The 11,187-nt window shown below is 35.4% G+C and overlaps 2 protein-coding genes across 4 annotated transcripts in view; one reads left to right on the plus strand and one right to left on the minus strand.

The window, feature by feature from the left end:
• LOC115959931 (F-box protein 7) overlaps positions 1 to 4,597 on the plus strand; it is a 50,830-nt gene extending 46,233 nt beyond the window's left edge. The window contains exons 4-11 of one of the 3 annotated variants that reach the window (XM_031078606.1): positions 100 to 216; positions 308 to 404; positions 725 to 798; positions 1,843 to 1,896; positions 1,998 to 2,099; positions 2,278 to 2,336; positions 3,620 to 3,830; positions 3,962 to 4,054. In XM_031078606.1, coding sequence (XP_030934466.1) covers positions 100 to 216; positions 308 to 404; positions 725 to 798; positions 1,843 to 1,896; positions 1,998 to 2,099; positions 2,278 to 2,336; positions 3,620 to 3,830; positions 3,962 to 4,015 — 768 coding nt within the window. In that variant the 3' untranslated portion in view covers positions 4,016 to 4,054. Of the gene's footprint in view, positions 1 to 99; positions 217 to 307; positions 405 to 724; positions 799 to 1,842; positions 1,897 to 1,997; positions 2,100 to 2,277; positions 2,337 to 3,619; positions 3,831 to 3,961; positions 4,055 to 4,212 lie in introns of those variants that run through there. The other 2 variants (XM_031078608.1, XM_031078604.1) reach the window with 2 other exon arrangements.
• A 2,020-nt stretch (positions 4,598 to 6,617) lies between these two features.
• Positions 6,618 to 8,288, minus strand: LOC115960483 (acetyltransferase At1g77540). The gene is made up of 2 exons (XM_031079414.1): positions 7,932 to 8,288; positions 6,618 to 6,939 (listed from the first exon to the last, which is right to left on the minus strand). Exons 1-2 carry the CDS (start codon positions 8,205 to 8,207, stop codon positions 6,868 to 6,870), a joined length of 348 nt encoding a protein of 115 aa, XP_030935274.1. The 5' UTR covers positions 8,208 to 8,288; the 3' UTR covers positions 6,618 to 6,867.
• Positions 8,289 to 11,187: the final 2,899 nt, after the last annotated feature.

The raw sequence follows: 11,187 nt of genomic DNA on the forward strand, positions 1-11,187 counted from the left end.
GACTTTGCATACAAATAGAGGCACCATAGAGGAGAAATTCAAAAGATAAAATTATTTTTACATTTTTTTTTTTTTAAATCTAATGGATTTTAAACATAGGTCTTCGCAAGAATGACTCCACATGACTTAGGAAGGGCATCTTGTGTTTGTCGGAAATGGAGGTACACAATTCGTAACCCTGTGTTTTGGCGCAATGCATGCTTGAAGGCTTGGCAGGTAAATTTGGTGTCTATTATGAAATATGAACCATTTCTCATTTCATTGTATGTAATAATTAAAGCTTAAAACTGGGACCTCTTTTGTGAAGCTCTCTGGAGTGGTGGAAAATTATAAAATTTTGCAGTCAAAATATGAGGGTTCATGGAGGAAAATGTGGCTTTTAAGACCAAGGGTCCGTACAGATGGTAAGATATGCTTACATAAATTTTCTTCATTTAATTATGAGCATTTTTAATTTCTGTACCTCATATCGTTTGATGCTGTTGATCTCCCAGCTTGATAATTAGTCCAGTCTGTCCAGAAAAGTTTATGATGTTAAAGATTTGCTCAACTCTGCCCTCTGGACATAAAGAGAATATACTCTATTCTTTTCTTATTGCCTTATATTTTTGCAATGCTCATAAACAAAACTTGGGTGCCATTCTTTTATTATTATTGTTCCATTTTTCTTTAACTCTTGGGCTTTCTGAAGAGCATTTGAAGTTAAAACTTGTTCATATTTCAGGTATTTATGTGAGTAGGAATACCTATATTCGTGCCGGAGTTGCAGAGTGGAAGGTCAACAATCCAGTCCATTTGGTATATTTCTGTTCGATTTACCTTATCCATGTTATATTCTTTTATAATTCTTTAAAAGGTTTGTTCTTTTACAAGGTGCAAGTTGGTTCATGTATAATACGGACAAGATATCAAGAAAGCCGAAAACCCCCATTTGACATGCTTCTTCAAATTACTTCACTTTCCTTGAAACATTCTCTAGATTTAAGATATGATTGGTGCAATGGTGATTCCATTTTTTTAGAACTCTCATATATCAGTCCTTTTTTATAAATAAATCTATACCCATCAATACTACATACCTTCTAGTTATGAGAGGATAACTGGATTGGAGAATGATAAGATTGGTAAAATCATGCTTTTTGGCAGTGTAGTGTGAAACTATGCCAATGATCTCTCTCTTTTCATTTGTAATTTCCATTATTTCTAATTCTTTAGGCTATATATGTATACATCCTGTGTACATGAGATAGTTCCTCTTATCAATAATTACTTTTCAATATATATTTGTGGGTCAGGATCTAATTACACTTGGTATAAATCTTTGTACATTTTACACCATTCAATGTTTAATATTTTAAAAATTCCACCATTGTATTACTCTACTTTGACATTCTCTTTGTCAAGGGACATATTTGGGCATTTCGCTTGGCCCAAATGTGAATAACAAGAGTACCTGGTGTAAAGTTTGGGAAGGATTTTTCATTCTCTTCAAATATAGAGTTATACACACTGGGCCCAAATGTGAATAACTAGAGTAAATGGAAAAGATTGGTGAGGATCTTACATTCTCTGAAATGGAGAGAGATCCATTATGGACTTCATCGGCTCCATTATTCAATGTATTGCACCCCATCATATACAAGTTAGAAATGATGAGATATGGAACATGCTAATTGTGGGAACCAAGTCACAACAATAATTGCCTAAAAGATTTTCACTTTTGGCTGATTATGGAAGAAGCAAGAATTGAATAGGAATATAAAAGCTGCTTTGACCTCTTTTTGTTATGCAATTGTATCATTTTCTTTTCTGCTAATCCTTCTGTATATTTCTGCTTTGTAGGTATGCTATTTCCGTTACATGAGATTTTTTCCATCTGGCAGATTTCTCTACAAGGTTATAATCCTCCTAACTCACTTGATCCATTGAAATGGTGGAAAAGAAGTTTTGTTTTTTATAGCTAACTGCTACCATTTTCTTTAATCTGCAATGGTTAGAATTCTTCACAAAAGGTCAAAGATGTGGCAAAATGCATGAACTTTCGAGCATCTTCAACTGACTGTGTTTATAAAGGCCATTACACATTGTCTGATAACCAGGTTAGGTTCAATTTTTTGCAAATTCCCAAGCATCTAAATTCATATCCTTTTGAATATTCTTGTTTTTCTATTAATTATGCTAATTGGTTGGAAGCCTGCTTTCCAACTACATTTTATTATCTTCTTCAAGTGCTTAATAGGCATGTTGGAGGTATTTATGGCTCCTCTTTCATTGCAGGTTGAAGCTGCTGTTTTGTATCCTGGCTTGCGTCCTACTGTGTTAAGAATCCGCTTAAGGTATAGCAATTATTGCCTATAATTTTGTTTAACATTTTTATTTCTACAGAAGAAGAAGAAGAATATTACTGTTTCTGGAACCTTTTTACAAATGAAAGAATGACTTAGAGAAATGAACAATTAGCAAACTTTTTATGGTGTTTCTTCTCAAAGCTTGTTGACAGCAATTAGACAACTCATTCTTGCCTGTTCTTCTTTTTCTTCTTCTAAATGAGTTGAAAACTGTGTCTCATAAAGAATGGACTTAAATGGAGATAATAAAAACTTCTACGCATATTTTTTTGTATTTAATACGTGCATATAGATTACGATATTATTATCATTTCTGATAGATGAGATGGTAAATGCTACCTCCTAGCTGTACATATTGATCTTTGGTGGGCATTAGTACCAACCAGCATTATCCTAATATTATAATGTGAAAGTGTTTGTTACGCCATAATTGTGAATTGTCAAGGGAAGCCAGTCAGCTTGGGCAGCATCCACTCATTGTTACTAAGATGCACTGTTAAATGGAACTTTTGCCAATGAGCTCTTGCTCAACTGGCAGTACTAGGTCTGTGCAACCATCCACCCAAACCGCCCAACCTGCTTTGCTCCGCACCATCTCGCATGGATATAATATTTATTTCTGGGTTGGGCAGACTTAAAAGTGGCTGATTGGGTTGGGTGGCGGGTTGAGTTTTTTTAATCCGCCAAGACCCGACCCAACCCATCTATTTATATATTAATCTTTTGTTAGTTTTTATCTCATATCAAATTTAAGTTTTTTCTTTTTATCAGTTACTCCACAATTTACACATGTTAATATGGAAAATGTGATATTTTTCTGACATATTCGTAAGCATACATAATGGCATGGATTTGCTTAATAGATTTTTATATTTTTATATTAGTAAGTGGACACTTCCTATGACTTCCTTTAATGTTTTATACTTCTGTTGCAAGTCCTTCAATGGTTTATAGGATTTAGAAGACATACTTTTTAAATTTATTCGTAAATGGTAAAATAAAACTTGACGTTTAGTATACAACACAAAACTAAAAACTAACCCACCCAATCTGCCAAGTTGAAACCCAAATTTTCAACCAACCCACCATTTTTGTTGGTTGGTGGGTCAATGGTGGTTCGAAATTTTTTTAACCTACCAATGACAGATTGGTTAAATTTTTTTCCTTCAATCCGTACTGTGCAGTCTCCTACCTACTTTGTTAAACGGAACCTTTACTTGCAAGTTTTTTATTTTTTTATTTTTATTTTGGTTATCTGCTTTCTTGTATAGGTTAAGAGGCACAACTGTTGGGGCTAACAATCGGATGGATCTACTCTCACTTGTTACTAGTGGCGTGAATGATAGTGAGATTAATGACCCTGATGAGGACATCCTTGGGGTGGTTGAAGGGTGGCAGGATGATGAATCACACAACCCAGATGTGCCTGCAGTCTCACACCGGAGGGGCATGATGCCTTTTGTCTTTGTTCCATTTCATGAGGTACATGTTTCTTCCACTTTTCCCTTTGAATTCAGAAGCATTAAAAGCTCTCCAAACTCCTTCCCACAATGGATGCATCATACATGCACACTTCTTATTGGTGATTTGTTTTAATTACTTTTTGCATACAGCAGCTCAACAAAAACAATCAAGATGCTTTGCTGGAATTAATTTCTCCTAAATGAAGATCTATTGTATTTTTTTTTTTTTTTGGCCAAGTAAATGAAGATATCTAGTTCATTCCTTAGTTGTCAGAGTTTATCTGCAGACCCCTAAGATGTGCAGCATTAAAGCTAAAGACCAAGAAAAAGAAGTTTTTGTCATAGTAGTGTTTTGTTCTATATTTTTTTAATGTTTGGCATTTGTTGTGTCCTTGGTATAGGTGGAAACTACAGTTCTGAATCTGCCTGTGGAGAAGATGGATTATTTTGTCCCTGGTTGATTCATCAAAAGACTGAGGATCTTCCTTCTGTAAATAAATAATTCAACCTAGGCATTTTAGATCACATGGTTTTCCTGTATTTTGTGTATAAATAGCAATGGAGTCAAGAAGCAACTTGATACATGTCATTTTACTGCTGTGTGCTGGCAATGGTGGACTTGTCTGGATTCTTTTCACTTAATATGGCATAGGTTTCAGTGTGTTCAACTTCAATCCTGTTTCCTCCGGTGTTTTTGTTGTGTGAGGGCATCATATGTATTAAGTGACAACTTGAATATTGAACTCAGAAATACTGTAATCCGTTATGACTGTTTTTGGATTTAAATGTTACGTAAGTGATTATTAATTTTAGTGCTTGCATATTTATTTTATTTATTTGAAAATGATAACTAGCAAAATGGTAGCAGCTATTTGTAAAAAGAAAGGTGGGGGAAAAGGAAATCAGTGAATGTGAATAAAGTAGAACGTAGCCCTTGTCCTATATTTGAAAAAAGTACTCAATGTTCAAAGTTCTCACTTCTGCAAGGTGTAGGAGAAGTGATTGATAGGTAATCTTATTCCTAATTGTTTGTTTGATAGGTTGATTCCCGACTCGCACTATGATGAAAGTTTCCCCTAATTTGAACATGTTTTTGGCACCGAAACTAAGGAATATCCACAGCATACTCTACTGTGTGATCCAAGAATCAGTCTCGTTCCGGTTTCAGTTATTCATACATATACCACAGCCTCGAGCCCGAGACCTCACATATGACGTCCTTTTCCTTCACATTTTCCGCTTTCATCTTCCATGTCATTCTGCACCGCGTTGCAGATATTGTGATAATAAATAGAACCGCTAACCATTCTATTTGGTAAGGTCAGATGGTGTGGGAAGCTTTGGGCAATTAGTCTAATGTATTCCGACCAAGTAAGGCAGATAGCTTTACGAGGAATAAGATGTTATATTGATGAGGAGAAATCAATGAGGAGATGTTAATCAAGTGAAGGGAGATTCGATAACCTTTTAATAATTGTTGAATGCATCATTGCTTCCTTCTTAATAAACAAAGTGAATATTGAGCCAATTACACACCCCACCCCCTCTTGGTTTTTATTTTTTTATTTTTTTTTTATTATTATTATTTTTAATTTAAATATCGTTTCCAGATTTAACATAGTATTAGCTAAGTTCAAGTTTTAAAGATAAGTTGACTTGAACCATTAACATTTGCCATTAGTAAACCACCACCTTTTTTTAATTATTCGATAGATATAATAAGGGAAGAGGACTTGAACTCTGAACATTTTCATTGGAAACACTAAATAATGTCATTTGAGTTACTTGTACGTAACTATTAAATATGAAGAAATGTTACTATTCCACCAAAAAAATCTTCTTTTAGTTCAAAATTATCTGTACAATAAAGTGCTAGGTAGTTGTAACCATAGTTTTGAAAATCAGACCGAACTGGCCAGTCCAATCAGTTCAATTAGGAAATGGGCACCAGTCTGGTCTAGTAAAAAACCCCAAAACTGTTGAAAACCAACCAAACCAATCAAAAATCGGGTTAAACTGGGAACTAGAGGCAAAACTAGTTTTTGCCCCGATCTGGTTTTTAAAACCATGGTTGTAACTATAAAGGTCCTTCAATATTGAAATTTCTTGTCAGGTAAGTATTGACCTATATGAGAGGAGTAACAATCTAGGCATTGTCTTAGATAGAGACTAAATGACAAAAATATTCAATATTTACCACCAAAAAAAAAAAAAAATACTAGTTATTGGGTAAAAATCCATATACTTCTAATGTCTAGGACAAAAATAACACATTGGGTTGAACTCTCTTTGGTGTCAAGATAATAGCTATGAATAGTCATTGACTCTCGAGAAAGGATAGAAGCATGAGACCTATTATGAGACATACATTTCATTATATATATATCTATATATATATATATATATATCATTCATTTGCTCGCGCGCGCGCTGCCGGGGGGGGGGGTGTGTTGTTGGGTGAATTGATGAATCTAGCTAAATTTAAGTCATAAGGTATGGTTATCATGGATGTTGAAACAGCCCGCTTTCAGACTTTGTTCGACATTGTTCAGAATAAAATGTTCAAAACGACTCGGAAAGTTCTGCCCCCATATGTGACTTTTTTTTTTTTTTGGGGGGGGGGGGGGGGGTGGGTGTGTGGGGTTACCTAGACAATTATAGCTCAACACAGTGGCACAATAGATGAAGCCTACCTACTTAACAGAACTGGGTTCTTATTGAGGGACCTAAACAAGGGATTCCTTCCCTTCATGTAGAGCTAGTATATTTCTCATTCAAAAAAAAAAAAAAAAAAAAAAACGTTTCATCGCTCATCAAAGACATTACCTTGACCAAGTAAAGATAAATACTTATTAGTCAAATTACAACCACAAGGCATAGATAGAGACGATTACACCATCTGCAGACACAGCTTAAAATATGACGTCTTCAGGCTGCAAATGAAAAAAGAAAAAACCCCATTTAAGATGAGAAGAGCGGAAGCAAAAGAACCTCCACTTAGGTTTTACAAATGTCTTCCTCCATTACAGTATTACTTGCTGATGAGCCTAACTTATTTATATATTGGACTTGAGATCCTCCGAATACAAAAGAGAATTCCAAGTTGGATTCTTTGGAAGAAAAGTGTCCTGCCAGTAAATAAAACATGTGTAAACTCATAGCACAGCCTAGAAAATACCATCCAAGTGAAGACTAGCCAGTAATTCTTGGTGCAAAGGAATTTTGAGAGTAACATAAGCAAATTACCGGGAATCATTTTTTATATATCATGATCAAGGGGTATTATCCAAAATGATCGAGCTTAAAATGAATCAGGAATACTATCAACAACCATGTAGCACAATCAAAGAAGTAAATATGATATCCAATGACAAGTTGACAACATATAAAGGAATATTTTCAATTATCCTGATAATCAAGGATTATGTGGTTTAAAATTGTGTTTGTCAATCCTAAGATTTCAAGTATAGCCACCACCCAAAGACAGCAGTTGCAAACTAATCAGGTTCTTCTCTACACATCTTCATTTGAACAAAATATGAAAAGGAACACATACAACCCCAACCATACAATCTTTAACAACCATAAAGTTTATTCTTCTACATTTTACAATTTCACAAATAAGCCCCACCGAACCACCTTAAAGCCATCTTCTCTTTGATTAATCACCCATTAGCCTTTGTGCAATGCAATGCTACGAATGAATCATTTATAAATAAAAATTGGATGACACCAAATTGTAGTATGCCAAAAGGATGAACCTAAAATGATAAACAGCTTTTTTCTTTCCTCAGTTCAGGGTTTTTGCGGTTTTGTTTAGGTTTGTACCATGAATTATAACTGAAACATCAGTATCCCAATCACTATAGAACTAATAAGAGTTATCAGAATCCTTTGGATAAGCAGAATTGTACCCAAAATCAAAAGAATACCCTTTTTTTTAATCTCATAATTTTCAATCCTAGAATTATCCAAAAAAAAGAAAAGAGAAACCCAGTGAAACCCAACAAATCAATTGCAATTAAACCCAGTGAAACAATCAAATTGAAACCAAGTATTGAAAAAGAAAAACTCAATCACAGAGCAAAAGGGTATTGATAAGGGTCGGTGTGGGACTCACAGAGACGTAAGAACAGGTGGGTATGACTGATAAGGAATGAGATTTGGCGTGGTTGAAGGCAGCAACGCAGAGATGAGAAGCCAAGCCTAAGCCTCTCTTGGAAGATGGTACGAAGGTGTGGACTATGTCCATCACTTTCCCATTATCTCTCATCACGTACTCTATGTACGCTTTCTTGTCTTCAGTCTCGAACCTGTGCTGGGTTTCGTTCCACGCGATTTTTGGAACCTCTGCACCACCGCTTCCTGTTCCCGAAATGGTTGTGCTTGCCATCATCTCTGTTTCTGCGTGTGTTTGGAGTTTTTTTTTACGGAACTGTCAATAGCCAATACTTACATATGATCATTGCAATACACACTGACAGGATACTGCTCTATAATCTTTTTTTTTATTTTAAGAAAATGACACTTGTATGCAATGCATGTAACTCGCCTAATCTTTTTTTTATTTTAAGACAATGACTAATATCACAAAAATTAACTACATAATTGGTTGTAATCTAAAACTACAATTTTATTCAATAAAATAAATATCATTACATATTTTGAAAATCTAATCGTTGAATTGTATGTTCTTTACGCTCTTAATACAAATATCAAATTTTGTGTCAATCAGATATTATTTACTATATAGTCTATAAATTTATATTTTATGCATAATTTTAAACTACAAAATTTTGCAATTTAAATAACTTATTGATGACATAGCTATTGATATTTAATTTTCTAGAAATTTTGCAAGTATGAAGGATATAAGAAGAAGATGTAATCTAATGGTGGATTTGTCAAAATTCATCTTCAATAAAAAAATATTGAATAAGGTTATAACCTAAGGTTACAACCTATTTTGTAGCTAAATTTTATCAATTTTTTATTGATAGTTTGAGCCAAGACTACAATTTTGTTTGGAGCCAAATTTTGTCTTTCTTTTTATTTTATTTTTAAGGGTAGTCACTGAAATGTAAGACTTTTGGCTATAATGTCTAATCAATCTTGATATCAGAGTATTAACATTAGCTGTTCTAAAAATGCTAATGTTATCGATTGTTCTAAAAAAATGTCACTTTAATACACCAAAAAGTTACTTTATTATTTTAACATACTATTTTACCATACACCTTATATCAAATTTTCTATTTTACCATTACAACACATTGTTGATGCCCATTTTTGACAAAGGGCCCAACAATAGAGAAGATGAGAAAAGGAAAACGGTAAAGGAATAAGCAAACAAGCCCAGTAGGCTGAAATGGCAAGATTGATGGCCAGTAGGCCCACAAGAATAAAAAGAGGTAAAAAAAGAGTAAATGGGCCGAGTAAGCCCAAGGAATGAAGTAGTAAGCCCATGGGAATAATAAGAGGTTAAGAGGAAGTAAATGGGCTAGAGAAACCCGGGAAATGAATTAGTAAACTCATTGGGTTGGCTTAAAGGCCAATAAGCCCGAAAGTAATAAGAGGTAAAGATGTGGTAATTGGGTCAAGAAAGCCCAAAGAATCTAGCAAAAAGCCCATGAAAGTAAAAGAGGTGAAGAAGAAGAAGTAAATGAGTTGAGAAAGCTCGAGGAATGAAGTAGTGAAATGGGCTGGCACAGTAAGAATGTTGGCCAACAAAGCCCAAAAGAGGTAAAAATGTGGAAAATGGGCCAAGGAAACTCTGAGCAAAAGATTGATGAAGAAATGGACTGGTACGGCAAGAGCATTAGCCCACAAGCCCACGGGGTAACAAGAAATAAAAAGAGAGATAAAGTTATAGTAGGCATGATGAAGTGATATGGCAGGATTAGCTGTCAAAAGGCCCACGGTCATAGGAAAGGAAAGCATGGGCTCGGCAGGAAGATGAAGGCTTTTGTCCAAGCAACATCCAGTCCAAGAAGGAGTAAAAGGCAGAGAATACAAGCCCAAAAGCCCACGCATCCTTCACGCCATAAAAGATAAACACCAACTAACATGTACAGCAGAATCAAACAAACACGAAAGCAGCAAAAATGGTGTGAAGGTCAGAAAGAAACAAATTTAGATGGAGTGGAGCATGCACAAAGGGCCAAGGCACCACTTACTTGTACCTAACCAATACATGAGAGGTGGGCCATGAGTCAAGGCTTTCAAATGGTGTGGTTTAGCGGTGAGGAGAAAAAGGGGGTCTATTTTAGGGTTCCCGCTCAAGCTTCTTTGGGAGAGATGTTCTGCTAGGATGACATCTCACCCAAAAGAGGTAAGTATGGGCTGGAACCACTTGATGCATGCCATAGAGGTAGGTAATGAAGAGATTTAATCCTTATCCGGATGTGTGAAGTGAAAAACAGAGAGAAGTAAGAAACAAGACAAGTAATTTTGTCTGGGAATGGAGAGTGGTGCAACCAACACACTCTGAAAAATGGTAGTGACTAAGCAGTCGGCAAGCCAGTGGGCAATCTTGGAAGAACACCCATAAGGAGCCAAAAGCAGTTGATAGGCAAAAATGGTAAATCCCACCACGGTAGATAGTATAAAAAGGGGTAGTTGTGAACAGTGAAAGGGAGGAGGAATGGAAGGAAAGGGAGGTAGAAAGAAAAAGAAAAAAGAAAAAAGAGAGAACGCATAAAAAAACCAGAGGAATACAAGCTGTAGGAATAGATGCATGCATCAATAGACCACATTTTTCTCTTCCTCTTGATAGACCCACTCTCTGAGAGATTGAGAATCGAAACTTAATCCATTTAGGTCCTTTTTTCCAAAGTGCATAACTTTTATGGCAGAAGCCTTCCTTGTGGTTACTTACGTTGGAGATTGGTTCCCTTCTTCAATTCGCTTCTGCTGAAAAGCTAAGCCTACTTTTCCTAGCAAACAAGTTTTCTTTTTGCTATTTATGCTTATTGGGTGATTAGTTTACTGTTTAGTTATTAAGTTGTTTGTTGTAGCGTTATTTCCTTTTTTTGTGTTATTCTACTATAACTTTATTAGTTACCTTCCTTATTGGTGTTAGTCTTATTCATTTTGTTTAGTATTTTAGTTATTCTGTCGTACTGTATTCCTGCTATAACATCTGTAACAGTTATTCCTGCCATGCCCATACCATTTGCCTAGCCTGTGGTGCTCCTGCCAAAATGAGTCTATATTAGGATGACCCGACTTGCGCACAAGCTAGCCTAAAGTGTAGTCCCATTTAGGCCAGTCCCAGCTCTCTTACCTCAGATCTATGAAACATAGTGCAGCAGGAGGGATCGAAGCCCAACAACATAAAAAGGCCCACCACACACACTAAAATATCATTTTAAAAA

This window comes from Quercus lobata, chromosome 9 (assembly GCF_001633185.2).
Source record: "Quercus lobata isolate SW786 chromosome 9, ValleyOak3.0 Primary Assembly, whole genome shotgun sequence".
NCBI lineage: Eukaryota > Viridiplantae > Streptophyta > Magnoliopsida > Fagales > Fagaceae > Quercus > Quercus lobata.